Below are 18150 nucleotides of genomic sequence, written 5' to 3' on the forward strand. Positions count from 1 at the left end.
GTTTTATGCTGCTGGCTTCAATGTCCAGTGTGTCAGCAGAGTGCAGGTTCAGTCTGCAGAATAAAATCAGGAGTGAAAAGTCTGCTGCAAAACTGAATGACAATCGATTCAGCAATAATATCCCCCGATCAAGGAAGCATTCAGTTGAAGTCCATTTAGCTCCATATCTGCCTGCGTAGGCACAATGGCGGTGGTGTTTTAGTGGCCTCTGCTGTCATTAGGGGAAAGAAAATCATTTGCTTCATGTGGTGTTGAAAGAAGTGACTTTGAAGTCTGTGTTCCTCTGTTCTCTCAAATCTCTCATAAATGTTCTGCATATTAGTTATTATTGTAATTGAGTTGTTTTTGAAAATTAAATACAGCTTTCAAATGTAGCTCAACATAATAAATAAAAATTAAGATTGAAATGAAAATATTTTTATGACCTGTCTGTCAAAATCATTTGACAGATTTGAAAGTCTAATGTGACCTACAATTCCTACCGCACGTCACACCACCACAGCGGCTTTCTACATATGTGAGAGCGGATTATTTATGTCAGTCTGGGAACGGCTCTCACAGAAAGGGGTAAACTGCATAATGTGAAGAATAGTAGTCAGTCATTCATCAACCACCTGTCAGAAAAAAAGCATCATTATGTTGATGGTGTATGAGCAGAAGAGCTTGGTGAGGCAAATTAAAGATGTACAGCAACTTTCTGAATTCGGGAAACATTTTTATTTTATACGTACTGGGAATTTTTTTAATAAGGAAACAGAATAAAAAACATGAAATTCTGATAAAAGTCAGAAAGGCTACTGAGTCGTCACGGATACGCTTTCTTCTTCTTCTCTTCGTTCTTAAAGATCTTAATGCTTTAAATTGATTTTGGCTCTTGCTCTTCGCTCATAAATAATAGGTTCGTGTTATTTCCAATTTGGAGAATTTATGTAGTATAAAGTGATTAGACAACTGACTGAGAAGCTTCCTCATAGCCTATAGGGTGCTCATATTTGCTATATAAATCATAGATGGATGGATAAATGGGTAAAAAAAAAACCTACAGTCACTACAAAGCAGCAACATATAGCCCACATACAGCTGCACAAACCAAGTGGACATGCAGCTCCTCCTAACAGTATTAACATATACAAGCTACTTGCTCTACAGGAATAAATATTTAATTAACCTTTTGAGCCATGGAGACTCTAATCAACTTCCACTACACGATTAAAATTTTTCCCTCCTATCAGATTGCAAATATATTTATTCCGCTAATGAGGACTTATGCCAGACTTTGCTACATCTGTGGCCCAGACAAAACAGCCATCAAACTGTCAATCTTTAAAAAGCAATTAACACTGAGCAACTCGAGGAAACCAAATGAAGGGAGTCAAAAGAAACCAATCACCTACTTATTTTCAGTTTCTTGGGGGAATATGTAGATAAAATCAAGTATTCACAATGATATCCCGCAGTCACATTGCGCAGATGGGAAAAAAAAAAGTTCGAAAAAGACAAGCTTCACCTCACATGCAATTAGTAACTCATTTCAAATAACAAGTATCCTCACCTCTGCAGATTGGCACCGGGAAGTCCCACACTGACACGCCAGCTGCATTGGTGACACAGGTGAGGAGCGAATGCCCATCAAGGACATAACCTGTGACACATCGGTAGCGGATCTTGTCACCTACGTTGAACTGAGTTCCATTCAGTATGCCTTTGGGCGGAACTCCTGGGTTTCCACACGAGCTGCTTCTCAGCTCTGGAACATGGAAAAAAAAAGAAAAAGAGCACTGGTAAGAATACAAATATGCTGGTGTCACAGGGTTCCCTTAATTAGATGTGCATTAATAAATACAGTTAAAGTTACAATTCACCCTAGACTCAAATGTGAATAATTTTACTGTACTATCGTTTGGAGATATTGCTATACCCTGTTCTTGAATACAGTGGAACAAACTGGCACTTTCCTTATGCAAAGTCCCTAAAACAAAAGTGCAAGCATGTCATCACTTGCAGATGCATGCTTTGTTCTAAAATAAGATAAGATAAGATAAGATAAGATAAGATAACCTTTATTAGTCCCACGTGTGGGAAATTTGTTTTGTTACAGCAGTGGACAGTGCAAAGTTGCATAGGAAAAATTAGAGAAAAAACACTGGAATAATATATCTATGAGATACTGTACACAATAGAATAGAATAAAATAAAATAAAATACTATATACAATCGAATAAAATAGAATACAAATGCTTTATACAATTGAGTATAATACAACGATGCCAGAAAAGAGTATTGCACTTAGTGTTATTGCTGTTGCACAAATGTGATGCATTTGGCAGGTGTATGTTGGTGGAAAGAGAAAACTGTGTTAGGTTTTTATTTTATATTCCATTAGAGACTCAAAGTAAAATTAGGAGTTGCACAACAAGCTACATACTCTGGTAACAGCAAGCCAATACCAGCAAACTTTGTATGCAAATGCTACTCAGATGTTTACTTCTGGTTGATGAGGTGAATTTCATATGAGAATAGAATAAAATATATTGCCCAGGGAGTACTGCAGTCTTCTCTATCACTTCACATTGAAAATATATTAAATAACATGATTATATCTGAAAGTGTCAATCAAATAGTGGCATATTAAAAAAAACTACATTAGTACAATCTAAAAGAAAAGAAAAAGCAAGACAATAAAAACTGGGACATGAAAGAAGGCATTGCAGCTTCACACTATAATATTTTTTGCTGTATGCTTTTTAATGGCTGCTTTGGTTTTTAGTAGGCATCATTTTCATAAATTCATTATCACACAAATCATCACAGCATCAAGTTTAGAGTCTAAAATTCGTAGTATTAACAAAAGCCCTTGACTGACAGAGAGAAAAGTCCTGTTTATCTATATTACTCCATTAATTCAGTCGTGTTCCCTGTTGTGTTCTCTGAAAAACACTAACAACATGGCAAAATCTACAGCAAGCGGGTCTACAGTGCAGACTGTAACTTAAGGTTATGTATATAACCCCGGTTCTCTGAGTAGCATGAGTGAGTGTCTCACTATGGGAACGCCTCCTGCGTGACCTCATCAGAAGCTCAAATACCATTACGCCAGCCCTTACAGGCTCATGTCAGGAGGGGCTTGACCAGAAGCAGCGTAATGGTATTTGAGCTTCTGTAGTTACGCAGGAGGCGTTCCCATAGTGAGACACGAAACAAATGCTATGAAAGAGAACTACTACACCAGTGGCATATTTTTTATAATTTTGTTTTTCAAATTGTCAGGCATTATGCATGAGTGCAACAACAAGTAACACATACTTTTTCATGCACTGCCTCCAAACAGCAGTACTAAATGCACATTAGCTCATTATTAGTTGTTAGTTAATTAGCTAATTCCCTTGCTTTGCCTGTGAATACTAACTGTGTCAGCTGTCAGTGCTTTATCTGCAAGATATGTTGAAAATCTGGCTCTAATGATGGCTGTGCATAGCTACTGCTATATATTGTTGGTGTACTTTGTATATGCTTGGTATCAGACCAGCTTCTCTGTGAAATAACAGTGCTGTTAAACATTACGGTAAAAGAAAATAAGTCATTGTAGGCATGGTGTCTTTGTAAAGATCAGTGTTTATTGGCTTTCCTGTTTTTCCTTGCACATTTTGTTAGGTGATTAACCTTTCATAGACAAATATTGCATGTTTATCAAATTATTTTTATGACCACAATCTTTTACAAAAACAGCCTTAACTAATGCAAAAACTCCAGTATATATCATAATTTTTAATTATCTTTTTCATATGGGTGCTGCCACCAGAGTGTTGGGATCATGCTAATATTCAGCTGTGGACAGTTTTTAATATTCAGCTGAACATGAGCCATAAACATATCTGCAAATCAAACAGATCCTCTGTGTGAATATTCTTCTTTAATCACTTGATCTCACTCTGACTAAGATACATTAGACCAATCTAAACGCAGTAAGACTCCACCGTGAGATGAAGGTGGTTATAGTAAAAGAAGAAAAAGATTCTCACATAATATTAAATATGACATGTAGCTATCAGTTACTTCTGAACTCCTACATTTTGAGTGCTGTGTTAATGGGATATCTCCTACACAGTCGTTTTTATGAATGTAACCCAAGTTAAATTAAAACTCAGAATTTAAATGTTGTACCCTTCAAATAATCTCACACTGAGTGATCTAAGGCACTGAACTTGAATAACAAATGATTTTTCTTTTTTTCTTTTTTATGTCCTGGATGGAAACATTGGGCTGAACCTCTGGAACTAATTGGCAAGAGGTATGTAACCTGATTCGGTATAAAGGAGCATCTTAGACAGGCAGAGTTAGTCATATGTAAAGATATACAGAGGTTTAGCCTCCCCAAAAAACCAGTCTGTAAATTATGTTACAATTTCAAAGTAGTTCCACATTATATATATACTGGAGTTTTCCCACATGTTCCTTAATGCAAAAATTGCAAAGACTGTGAACAGCTCATCATCCACAGTACATAATATCAAAAGATTCTGAGAATCTGCAGAAATCTCTGTGTGCAAGGCACAAGGCTAAAAAATATTGGATTTCCCCCTCATCATCAGACCCTCAGGCAGCACTACATTAAAAACTGACATGCTACTGTCATGAAAATCACTTCATGGGCTCAGGAACACTTTTAGAAACCATTTTCTGTGAACACAGTTCAATCCACGAATGCAGGTTAAAGCTCTGACATGCAAAGAAGAAGCCATATGTAAATATGATAAAGAAACACTGCTGTCTTTCTGGGCCAAAGCTCATTGAAAATGCACTGTGAGGAAGTGGAAAACTGTTCTGTGGCTCCACAAAATGAAATTTGAAATTCTTTTTTTGAAAACGCAGACATTACATCCTCCAGATTAAAGAGGAGAGGGGACATCTTGTTAACTGTATGAGGGGCCGTACAAGCCAAAATTCATTCTTTCACTCTCACATACATACATTCTTCTTTCACACACATATACTTTCACTCCCACATACATATATTATTTTGTCACGCACATGTATTGTCACTCTCGCATACATATATTCTTCTTCCACGCACATGTATTGTCACTCTCGCATACATATATTCTTCTTTCACACACATGTATTGTCACTCTCGCATACATATATTCTTCTTTCAGGCACATGTATTGTCACTCTCACATACATATATTCTTCTTTCAGGCACATGTATTGTCACTCTCACATACATACATATATTTTCACTCTCACATACATATATTGTCATCTCGCACACCTTTATTCTTATTTCATATCCATGTATATTCACTCTCACATAAATCCATTAATCTTCCTTTCACACACATGTATTCTATTTTTCTTAATGCTACATATTTTTATGCTGACATATATTTATTCTCCTTGCAGGTGCAGCCCTTTCTAGTCATATATATATACATACCCTTTACCTTTCAACACATATATATTTGTACTCCTATACTCATATATACATACAATCCCAGTGTTTATCCTTTACCCTTGCATACATACACTCTGACATTCACATCTGCATTTCCTAACACAGGAAGTTCATCCTTTAAGCAGGAAGTTATTCTTAAACCAGGAAATGTAATACACTTGGAGAACTTACTTGACATACCCAGACCTAAACCAGAAGAACCAAGCAATGAAGCTGTTCAAAGTCATCCTGCTTTCTTTGCTAGTATTGCAGTTAATTTGCCGAGTAAGTAGTAATGAAAATGACATTAGAACTTTTTTAAATAATGTATTAGAATGTTTGGAACAAATTCAAAGAGAAGCTACAGATTCTTTTGTTCGTCAGAGGCTCCATAGAGAACTTGGTGATCACATTCAAACCTTATCTGGAATTTTGTCCATCTCAAGATTTGTTGACGATGCAAGAAATAGAGAAGCAGTGAATACATTACGGTCCTTAAATGGATGGCTAATTTTTTTACTGACTGCTTATGAAACCAGACAAGGAACTACATCTGAGAACAGACTTGTCTTGCTACCTCCACCTCTCATGACTTGCTCTCAAGGTCGACCGCGATACAGCATTTCAAGAGAGCAAATATCTCATTTAGTATCTCTTGGAATGAACTGGCAAAGCATTGCAACATGCTTAGGGGTTAGCTCCCGTACTCTGTACAGGCACAGAGAGGACCTTGGCATTGAGCCACTGACTTATGCAACATTATCCGATGAAAACCTGAACAGGGTTGTTAGGGAAATTCTTCAGTATACCACAAATGCAGGTGAACGATATGTGCATGGCAGCTTGAGATCACGTGGGTTACGCATCCAAAGGTGGCGTGTAAGACAAAGTCTACAAGAAATTGACCCCTTTGGACGTTCCCTCAGAAGACGCAATGCAATACGTCGACGACTGTACAGTGTTCCTTTCCCCAATCAGTTATGGTGAGAAAATTCTAACAGAAAAACAGTCCTGATTCTAAGTCTATAGCGAAATGGATTATCTAAAGCAAAATAACTCATTGTTTTATTTACTCAAACTTGTGCATATCCTTGACCATGTCATAGTTTCCCCATACATAACTTATACTTATTTCATTTTTCTATAGGCATATAGATGGAAACCACAAACTTGTGAGATGGAGGATGGTGTTCCATGGCTGTGTGGATGGTTTCAGTAGAACCATCATCTACCTCGCGTGTTTAGATAACAACAGGGCATCAAGTGTTTTGTCACTGTTCATGGTTGGTGTTCAGAACTTTGGAATGCCATCCAGAGTGAGATGTGATCATGGACTAGAAAACACTGGTGTTGCCCGTTTCATGCTTTACAGGCAAGGACTGAACAGGCATAGTGTTATCACTGGCAGGTCTGTGCATAATCAAAGAATTGAGCGATTATGGGCAGAATTAAATCGAGTGGTCTCATATCATTTTGTTAATCTTTTCAATTTTATGGAGGAGCATGGTGTATTAGATTCACTTAATGAGCTCCATTTATTTTGTCTTCATTATATATATTTGCCACGTATTCAAAGAGCTGCCACAGAATTTCAGAACCAGTGGAATAACCATGGACTTTCAACACAAGGAGGGCAAACCCCTCTTCAGCTGTGGCAAAGGGGCATTATCAACAATGCAGGAATACATAACCCAAATATGAATGGTATTTGTGAAAATGACTTTGGTATTGATGAATGCAGACCACTGCCAGAGCTGGAGACAAACAATAATGTCGTTGTTCCATCAACTAACATTTCCATCAGTGACACCATGATGGTTATACTTCAACAGACCTTTGATCCATTTGAAGATGATGGCAATAATGGTATAGATTTATTTTGCAACCTTGTTCGTTTTCTTGAGAGACAATCCTAAAATATCAATAAGGCCTCTGGAGAAATTTCATTTACTGTAATTGTGGTTGTGCAGCTTAAAAATACAGTGCCAAGACTGTTGTTAGTTCAGTATTATTAGAAGTTTAGTCACAGCTTTAAATTTCAAGAATGCTACTATCAACCTTTACATGCATGTTGACGGTTTGTATACAATTTTAAAGAATTTATGAGTTGTATTATGTGAGTGTGTTGAGATTTTACAACCATGTTTTGTTTTAAAACACCTTGTTAAAAGAAAAAATAAATTTGTGCAACCACATTTTATTGAGGTTTTTGGTCATCACAATCACCAGATGTATTGTCTTGGAACAAGATGACTCAAACTGATAACATTAACATTAATACAGTCAGTAAATACATCAAACATGGATCACTGATCAAATAGAATAGAAGTGTCAGATAAACAATATTGAAGAACACCAGAGAATAAAAGCAACAAACAAGTACAAATCTAGAAAACAAAAATAATCACAATGCACATAAATTAATGCAATGAAAAAAAAAACTGAATTGAATTATGTTAGTATATATAACTATTGTATACTTGTAGAACGGTACCCTGACAAGCAAAAAGACTTGAAGCAAATGAACATTTGTTAAAAGGTCAATGCAAAAACAGAGCCTCCAATCACAAAATAGGTGGGTAAAATATGAAATATGGCAACATAAAGTAAATTCAGCTTGGTCTCAAGTGTGTTAATTGGTGTTTTAGGTGGAACATTTTGAACCCCCCCTTAGAATTACTTAATGATTGACACTCATTAATTTAACTGAGTGCAAAGCTCAGATTACAATACTAACCTGACCAGGAATTAAGCTATTCCAAAACCATGTGTATTACCTAATGCAAAGTCCATATTCTCCTGAAAGTCTTTGTAAGAGGTATGAAGTGGTAACTTTAAACAATTGATGCACGTGTTTGCAATGGGTAGTTTAGACATGGTTTGTGCATCAGGCTCTTGGTGAAGAAATTCAATGGACGGTTGTGGAGAGAAGCCAATTGGTGGAACAGTGTTGGCTCCAGTGGCAAAGGCAAGAATTGTCCCCAGCTTCTGTGTTCCGTCTTGATCTAAAGGAAAAGCAATACTGTCAAAAATGACATTAAAGACAAAAAACACCAAGCATTTCTACTTTTAACTGATTCAATGAAAAGATGCAACGCATTATAAATTGAACACACACTGCTTAAAACTCTAAATTTACCTTCTGCATCTGTTAGGTAGTCTCTCCAGAAACTAATGACAACTGCTTCAGCGTGCCTTTTATTGCTCCCAGCTGGAGAAAGGCGGATGGTAAAGAGGCTGTCAAGAAGGTCAGCTGTAAGCACTGAAGGTGACCAGCAGAGAAGGGTGCGAAAACTCTCTGGGTGAGCTTGGATTTTGTCCAGCACCTCAAGTGTCCGTAGTCCATCCTGAAATCTAAATGATAATCAGAATTACCTTTAAAATCACAAATCACATCAAAAATGAATGGATCCAAGAAGTATAATCTAAAACATATGAATTTATATATACAATAATTTTTACTTCAGATTATTCACATCATCAAAAGTGTATATCCCAAATCTGCATTTTTCATGTGATGCTGTCACCTTTGGAGGCATGGTGTACCTACACATAAAGAAATGTCACACAAAATTCCCAGAATACAAGGCAATCAGCAAGGGTTTGAGTTACTTATTGGACAACAATAAATACATACATACCTTTCAAATGGACCACGGACTCTGTGTATTACTTGGAACATGATAATGTCATGTATAAGCAGATCCTTGTCTTCCAGCCTCCGCAGCGGCCTCAGGCAGCCAGCATTGGCTAAGTATTCCTGAAGTGGCTCAGTTGCTACTATCAGATCTTCAAAGGATTTACACTCTTTAACCTTCAAATAAAAAAATAAAAAATTAATGGGCCCCAATTAATACATGGAGTAGAACGAAATGCACAAAATACTAAAACATTTTTCAACAACTGACAAATCAGTTTTACCCTTTTAATTTTTTCACGCAGGTCACTATCGGCAACATCTTCTAAAACTGGTTTAGCCAAATCTGGGCCATCAACAAGGCAAGAGAAGAGTGTTGGGGACAGAAAGCCTGCTGGTGGACCACCATGTACAAGGCTTACTGCAATGGCTCTGCCTGCAATGAAGTACCTGTCCTCCCTCATGGCTAGAAATAATGAAAAACATTACATGTCAATAGATGCATGAAAGCGCTTGACAAGAACTTCATAAAAATGATTTTTTTTATTGCATTACTCCAGGGATATCAGCCTAAAATCAATACATACCAGCACTATCAAGCGCCAAGTTCATTTTGCCTTCTTCACCCTCAAACATTGGAGACAGGGGCAAAGCTTCGATCAGAAGTCTTAGAAATTCTCTTCTTGGTCCACCCAAGTCAACAGCCTCTTCAGGTACTCCCATATCGTCAGAAAACCTGACAGAAATTGTGTGGCATGGATCATATGTCGCTCGTTTAAAACCTCTAATTGCTCCATCCAGGACTGTTGATCTATTAATGTTGAACTTGCATTTCTTCTGTTGGTTTACTTTTGCAGAAAGTTCCTCCAAAATATCTTTCGCTGATACCAAACAACTTGAAGTCCTGTAGGATTAAAAAAAAGAAAAAGAAAAAGAAAAAAGAAAAAATATTGAAAAGAACATCAGCAAAAACATTCGCATACAAGGGCTACAAGGACATACAAAGTTTTGTCAAAATCAGAATCAGCATACTTTATTAATCCCTAAAGGAAATTATCATAATCATAAGCAAAATGTACAAAGGAGTATATTGCTCAGTGGCTTTTTATATTGTTTATATGTTTTGGAGAACTAGAAAGCACTAGAGCAAAGAAAAATAGTTTCAATGCACAATAAGTAAATAACAATAAGTAAATTTCATTTCATTGTCAGATAGGCTCTGTTAAAAATTCGCTGCCTATTTCAAATAAAATAAAATTTGCCAGCATTACAGCATTATCATTTGACTCTTTAGACATTCAAAAAACTGTTTTGTTAACAGCAAATATAAATATTATATATGCATATAAATATCTGAGGATGGATTACACTCCTTCACAACACTGCTTACAGAATTGGATTGCAACAAATATGGTGTGTTTAATTGGCTACTGTAAAACATTTGTATTTGAAACTAACCTTTCGCTCTGCAGGCTTGCTAGTATAGCCTGGTTAAGTTCCTCATCATCAGAAGACATGTCAGATAGTGGAGTCATGATTGAAAGGTAGTTATCGTAGTTTACAGATTGACTGTGTGTTGATGTAGAGGGTAATGCTGAACAATGATTCTCTGGATTCCTGGTCTGGTAGGGTGAGCTTGAGGTATTTTGGCACGTCAGGACCAGAACTGGATCACTTAAAGATGCAGATGATGAGGTAGAAGGCTGACTAGTGGAAGGGTAGATTTCCAATGAAGACACTGGTAACTGGCTGAAGGAAATGTTTGTTGAAGCGCTGCTGTACTTGTGTGAGATACTGCTTTCATGGGTCAAGGCAGGAGTTTCCGTTAATAATGTTCCATTACAAACTGATGAGGCAGGAGATTGCGTCGGAGCAGAGATTGGTTGGAAGGCAGCTGTTGAACTGGCAAAACTGTCTGAAGATGATGAGCGCAGCTGCCTTGATGAAACAGGGTTTTCTTCACAGTTTTCCTCACTGCTGTAGCTTGTAATATCATCCTTAGAAATAAAATAATAATTATAATAATTCACATATATTGAATTTGAACATTAAATACCATATATCCAACCTCTTCTGCTTATTCTTATCAGAGGTGGGGTGGTTGGAGCCTATCCCAGCTACCATAGGGTGAGAAATTTCGAGAGTTAATAGATCTTTTTCACAATTACTTTTACATACTAGGCAGACAAAATTGTAACACATCTCCTGAACAGCAGTAGTCTTACATTCTATAATTTACAAACAGTCCAGCAGAGCAGCTGTAAATTTAGTCAATACCAGAGCTTAGGATTAACATTTTAAAAAAGGAACTTTAACTTGGTATTATTCTATCCAACTACAAAAGGTGAAAGGCAAGTTTAAAAAGAACAGAGATGAGAAAGTTCAAATGTTGTTTATGCACCAATTTTTGGTCTTAATATTATTACTGTACAGTGCTATGTAGATTCATTCAAAAGTCAAATAACGTACCAAAATTGGTTTTGATGGTCTGATGTATAGGGCTTTCGATTTATAAATTTTATGTATGAGATTTGCATCCAGCTCCTGTCCTGCTCGCAGTTTGGGCGCAATCAGTCTGTTGCCACAAGCCATCAGAAACTCCAGGCTGGAAAACAGTTAAGTTGTAAAATGTTTAAAATCCAAAACAGCAAAAATGTTCCAATAACTTTTTTAGAGATAATCTTGTTTTCCTCTTTGAATCAGACTTAAAACAGTAGTAACAGAAGTAAACTTTATACAAATGTCAAAAAAGTATGCCAAAAATGGAGTGTTCAAGAAAGGATAACTGATTTGGTTCTTTTAGTTTAGTTTACTGATTCATGTCTACCTGTTCTCTGACTTAAATTGTTATGTAAAGCTTTGAAATGCCTAGATATCGAAAAGACTACTGACAAAAGCTGTGTCGCATTAGGTTTCGACTGCCAGCACAACCTACCTTACACTAATAGAAAGTTTATCTCCAAAGGCGTCCCTTATTTGTTCAGAGACAGTTTTCTGGTCCCAGGATTTTTGGAATTCAAATCCATTCAATATATGCCCTTGTTCATGTAAATGTTGTTTTGTGCGATGCTTGACAACAACACTGCTTGATGGCCGTGGAAGAAGGATGACATCTTTGTTGAAAGTATCATGATAATGTGTCTTGGCCCTATAAAACAAAACAGAAACTATATTCAGATTTATGTATCCTTTGTTTTATTTAACTATCAGTTCCTTAAGAAAGTTGCTAATGTCACTTGGTAGTGACCAGCTTACACGTTAAACTGTTGCTAAGCTTTTATAAATAAAATAAAATGTTACACAGTTCATATTAAAAAAAAACAGTATCACAGCTAGCCATTTAGCCCACTTGAATATGTTTAAAGTTGCTCGTGTATGTAAGAGTTGAGTATAATAGCAAACGCAAATAACAGAAACATAATTTGAAAGAAAAAATGCATAAAGTAATAGCATGCTTATAAATTGCCTTTGAAAAAAATGGAAAATGTACGTAAAATAGAAAATGTTTTGTGGTTTGACCATTTTAATTCACTGAAGCTTGAATTTAAAAAAAAATATATATATATATATATACACACATATACATACACACATATACATATACACACACACATAGTACAATGAAAGAAAATCTAAATGCTCCAGTTCAACTACAGTGCGGCCCCCTCAATCACAAAAGCTCAAAAAATAAACTGCATAAGGAATTTTTTTACTGCTCTTTAAAATGAAATACACCTACAAAGAGGCATACAAAGAAACATTTGCTATTACTTTTTACTTTGAGTAAAGAACAAAAAAGACACCAATCATATTTCTTTTTTTCTTATTTCATACACTGTAGAAACTGGACTGAAGGCATGACTTGGCATCCATGTTTATCTACCTCTACAGTGGTACAGATATTGATCCACTCACAACACAGAGTTGGATTGATGTCTTCTAGCAAGATTAAAATTCTACCCCCCCCCCCCCCCCCCCCAAAAAAAAAAAAAAAAACACAATAAATAAATACAAAACTAAACAAAAATAACAAGAAAGTTAACCCAACCTTTTATTTAGCAGGCTAATGTAGCTACCACCTCCCACATTAATAAAGAAGATTTAATAAAGTAATCTTAAAGTAAGCATCAACTTACACTCGGGTCACAAGTACAAACAGCCACTAATATTGAAATAAATGCGACGGTCTTTACTGTTTTTAATGTGGATGCTGCTGAATAAATTAGCTAGGGCTAAAATTTTATAAGGGTAACAAAGTGCGTTGCTAAATCAGCAAAGCACATTTCGTATTTTGTATTTCGCAGTTGTATAGTTAAGTGGCAAACTGTTTTGTTCTTACCTTTTCCTTGATCTGCAGTTCCAGTTGCCAAAGTGTTTCTGGGTCTGATATCGCAAAGACTGCCCCACTCCAGTCGAACTCCGTGTAGCTACTTGGCTCGTTGAAGCTACCCGGGTGTTAGCTGGTCTAAAAAGTTCCCTCATCTCACTTTCCACCGTGCTGTGGGTAACACTGGGTGCAGTTGAGGCAGTCCCATCTCGATGAAGTGACGAGGACAACGATGTGACCGTTTCAGGAGATGATAAAATATTTCTTAACAACCCGACAGCTTGCTGAAGAACTCGAGTTTCTTCTCCCCCCTCCATGCTGTCAGACACTTGAAAGTGACCCGCGCGTGCTTCTCAACCAATCACAGCGGTACAGGTACCCAGCCTTCCGTTTCCATTAAACTCCTTCCGTTTCCACTATACTCTTTCATTCACATACATTATTCTCTTGCATACATATATTTTCTTCAGACATGTATGCATTCTCTTCTTACATACATATATTATTTGCAAGACTAAAATGCATATTGAATGTATGTAAATGAGAGCAAAATGTAGGAATGCATAAATGAAAATATATGTATGTGAAAGAAGAATGTATGTATCTGAGAGTGAAAATATATGTATGTGAGAGTGAAAATATATGTATGTGAGAGTAAAAATATATGTATGTGAGAGTGAAAATATATGTATGTGAGAGTGAAAATATATGTATGTGAGAGTGAAAATATATGTATGTGAGAGTAAAAATATATGTATGTGAGAGTAAAAATATATGTATGTGAGAGTGAAAATATATGTATGTGAGAGTAAAAATATATGTATGTGAGAGTAAAAATATATGTATGTGAGAGTAAAAATATATGTATGTGAGAGTAAAAATATATGTATGTGAGAGTGAAAATATATGTATGTGAGAGTGACAATACATGTGTGTGAAAGAAGAATGTATGTGTGTGAGAGTGAAAGAATGAATTTTGGCTTGTATGGCCCCTCATATAACTGCTCATTATCAGCACTCAGTTTGAAAGCCTGCATCTCTGACGGTATGGGGGTGCATTGGTGCCTATGGAATTGGCAGCTTATACATCTAGCAAAGGCCCCATAAAAGTATATACATGTTATAGGGCAACATATGCTCCCATCCGGATGATGTCTTTTTCAGGGAATGGCCTACATATTTCAGCAAGACGATTATAAACCTCTTACTGCACCTATTACAACAATTTGGCTTTACAGTAGAAGCGTCTGGGTGCTAAACCAGCTGCCTGAATTTTGGAGCTTTCACTATCTGAAAACATTTGGTGTATCATGAAACAAAAACTATGGCAAAGAACACCCAAAAATGTTGGTCAATTAGAATTCTGTATGAGGCAAGAATGAGATAATATTCCTCTCCCAAAACACAGCAGCCAGTCTCCTCAGTTGCCAGATGTTTATGGAGTGTTGTTAAAAGAAGACGGATAAATATGGCTGCTTACCAACTTCTTTCAGACATTTTTTGAGACATGTTTCTGCCAACAATTTCAAAATGAGCCATTTTTTCTTAAAATGTCTTACTTTTATTTGTTTTTTGTGCATAAAAGATATGTTTTTTTGGAAATCATTGCATTCTATTTGTATTAGAATTTTACACAGCCTTACAACCTTTTTGGAACTAGGGATATACATATTTTAAAAACTTTGTTGCCATTATCCCCTTCTTAAAGCTAAATATCAATCAAGAAGCCACTCACTAGAAATTACAAGGTCTACCCACTTCTTCCCAATGACAGAGTCTGATTATTATATTCTGAGGATACCGGGAAGGACTTTTTTTGATAAAGATAAACTGTAAGTTGTCATTAACCACTGTAATGAGCATTTCCAACCTGTAGATTTTTTTTAACATCATTTTCTGGGATATATTTCAGTTTTATTGGAGAATCAGATTTTCTTCTCAGTGTTTCTCCAGCACACATCCAGCATGGTTAAATTGTACTTTTCTTTCAAACCAGTTTGCAGGACAATAAGCAAGTTTTTTTTTTCTTGAGCAGTTACAGACATGTTAAAAAGAGCCTTCATAGGACTCCATACAGTCCTTTGCCTTTTGTTTATTAAAGACCTCTCTTAAAGTCCCACCACAGCATTTCAGTTGACTTGATATCTGGAGTTTGACTGGGTCGATGCAACACTTACTCCTATTCTTTTTCAGACTTTCTGTTGTAGACATGATGGTGCACTTAAGATCATTGTCCTGTTGCATGAGCCAGTTTCAGTGAAGCTGTAGCTGTTGGACGGATGGCCTCACATTTGACGCCAAAACACTTTAATATACAGAGGAATTCATGGCAAACTCCTACGGCTACAGCTGCAGAAAAGCCCCGAATCATCACCTCTCCACCTCCATGCTTGGCAGTTGGTATGAGGTGTTTGTACATATTTTATTTATTTTTTTGGTGAGTATTGCATGATCTGACCTTGGAGTGATTTTCCCACAATGCTCTAGACCAGCAAGCTGCCAAAACGTCTGCTTTTATAGACACAATAGGTCTGGCTGCTACTTATCCTCTTAAGGCCTAAAGAAGCAAGAAAAGTGTACTTAGTTTGTTTGTTTTTTTATTTTGGAGGTTTATTGTTCTAAATAATCAGTTTGCTAGCAAAATGAGTGTGAACTAAATTAATAACACCAAATTAACACCAATATAAACATTGACTTTTAGTGACTGATAATGTAATAGCATATGATTCACATTATTTTTTTATATTCACATATGTCAGCCAACATTTCATTGTCATCTTATCTCAACACCACTCCACAACTCTCACCAGAAGGACAGGTGGTTTCAAACCATGTCAATATAATGCCCCCCAAAGTAATATAGTGGTCAAATGTGTAGGTTTTTCTTTTGATGTTTTTTCCATTTGTTAAAAAAATACATGAGACACTGTAGTTGTACAATGTTTTTCAAAGACGTACAGATTTTTATGGTTAAAAACAGAATAAAAACCCGGGACAGAACTGCATTCACAACAACTACAGTATTTAATCCACAGTTCTCGCGTAGAAAGGGTTATAAGACTTCATTCAGCCCTATAGCTGAGCGTGCGAACTGATCACACAATCAAATAAAATTACTATTTTTGGTACGTACCATCTGTTTGGTAAACCTGGAATCAAAAAGGCATTTTTACACACATAGAAACTGAGTTATCAGATGGATATATGAATGGATAAACAGATGGAGAGGGATATAGAGCAGTGCATTAGAGACCCTAATGCTGAAGTCACATTTCTAATGCTAATTTCCAGGATTTTTAAAGTTTGGGTGTTTTTTAATCCAATCACTAATCCTCTTCTCCCCACAGGTTTTCATAAACACATTCCTCTATAATGATGTATGATATGTAATGAATGCAATATAAAATCTCATCTCCTTAATTCCCGGCTATTTATGTGTATGAGCAAAATAAGGTACAAATATAATGCACTGTTATTAATAATAATAATAATAATAATAATAATAATAATAATAATGCATTTTATTTGAGGGCGCCTTTCAGAAACCCAAGGTCACCTTACAAAAAACAAAATTAATAAAAGGAACAGTAGTCATAAAATACATAAAATAAGTTAAAATTACAAAACAGAGCTTGACAACAGATAAAATCAGCATTAAAGCGAATAAGCCAGTTTAAACAGATGTGTTTTGAGCTGTGACTTAAATACGGAAAGGGTGTCAATATTTCTTAGTGCAGGAGGAAGAGAGTTCCAGAGCTGAGGAGCAGAGCGACTGAAAGCTCTGTTCCCCATAGTGATAAGGTGTGAGGATGGAACAGTAAGATGAATAGCAGATGATGATCTGAGAAGGCGGGAAACAGTGGTGATATGGAGCAGGTCACACAAATATGAAGGAGCAGATTTATGGATACACTTGTATGTAAGAAGTAAGATTTTAAAATGTATCCTGGCTTCTACGGGCAACCAGTGAAGCTGCTGAAGAACTGGGGTAATATGAGCTCTTGACGGAGTGCAAGTTATGACCCGAGCTGCAGAATTTTGAAGAAGTTGGAGTTTATAAAGGGACCTTAAGCATGTGTGACTTTTTTTTTAATTATCTTAAGAAAATACCAACTACTGCTGGTAAAATACTAATGCTTAAACAGATCTAATGCTACAGTGACCATTTGTTGACCTACCATACACTGTAGCTTTACTTATTGTATAAGGTTAAAAAAAATAATAATAATACTAAAAAATATTAATTACTTTCTAAAGAAGACACAAAGAATTTCAGGTTGATTGCATTTTCTCTGAGACTGTTAAATGAAACATTGGGAGTAATATATTGCATTCTCATATTGTGATGCCAACTTGAAACATTCTTTTAAAGTTATATAGTAGAAAGTCTAAAGTGGTCCATGTGTAATGGGCCTTTTTATGCATGCACATTATTATTGCAGACAAGCGATTAATTCTAGGTGACACATTGTACGATGTCACTTAGATATATGGTACAATAATAAGATCATTTAAAATACTCGTCTGTCTTATGTAAACCTGAGGACAAAGACAGTAGAATATAAACTTGTCGCTTGTAGTAGCTTATTGTTGACCGATGCCTACATGCAAGGACAAAACAATCTCAGCCATTCATCTGTTGTTTTGAGGTTTTTTTCCTAGTTTCAAATTATTAAATATAGCTATGTACTGCAGGCTGCAATAAAAGTAGGCATCCCTGCATTGCACAGCACGATCCCGAGCAACAAACAGAAA

At 36.1% G+C, this 18150-nt stretch overlaps 3 protein-coding genes across 7 annotated transcripts in view; 1 reads left to right on the forward strand and 2 right to left on the reverse strand.

Moving 5' to 3' along the window:
* LOC102799137 (CUB and sushi domain-containing protein 3-like) overlaps nt 1-18150 on the reverse strand; it is a 238547-nt gene that overhangs the window by 174800 nt on the left and 45597 nt on the right. For all 4 annotated transcript variants that reach the window (XM_087848045.1, XM_087848043.1, XM_087848044.1 and 1 more), the window contains exon 4: nt 1553-1747. In XM_087848045.1, the coding sequence (XP_087704171.1) occupies nt 1553-1747 (195 nt within the window). The remainder of the gene's footprint in view (nt 1-1552; nt 1748-18150) is intronic.
* Nucleotides 6092-7347, forward strand: LOC148100464 (uncharacterized). Its single transcript, XM_087847894.1, has 2 exons — nt 6092-6414; nt 6579-7347. The coding sequence occupies exons 1-2, from the start codon at nt 6092-6094 to the stop codon at nt 7345-7347; spliced, it is 1092 nt and encodes a 363-aa protein (XP_087704020.1).
* On the reverse strand, nt 7628-13565 carry LOC148100465 (uncharacterized). 2 transcript variants are annotated; one of them, XM_087847698.1, is made up of 10 exons: nt 13408-13565; nt 12004-12216; nt 11538-11673; nt 10527-11065; nt 9656-9972; nt 9353-9534; nt 9073-9245; nt 8894-8977; nt 8571-8785; nt 7628-8436 (listed from the first exon to the last, which is right to left on the reverse strand). In XM_087847698.1, the coding sequence occupies exons 1-10, from the start codon at nt 13548-13550 to the stop codon at nt 8180-8182; spliced, it is 2259 nt and encodes a 752-aa protein (XP_087703824.1). In that variant the 5' UTR covers nt 13551-13565; the 3' UTR covers nt 7628-8179. The 2 variants fall into 2 exon arrangements, with proteins under 2 accessions (XP_087703824.1, XP_087703825.1); XM_087847699.1 differs by lacking the exon at nt 8894-8977.

The sequence above is a fragment of the Neolamprologus brichardi genome, chromosome 11 (genome assembly GCF_056152115.1).
Source record: "Neolamprologus brichardi isolate AB-2024 chromosome 11, ASM5615211v1, whole genome shotgun sequence".
Taxonomy (NCBI): domain Eukaryota; kingdom Metazoa; phylum Chordata; class Actinopteri; order Cichliformes; family Cichlidae; genus Neolamprologus; species Neolamprologus brichardi.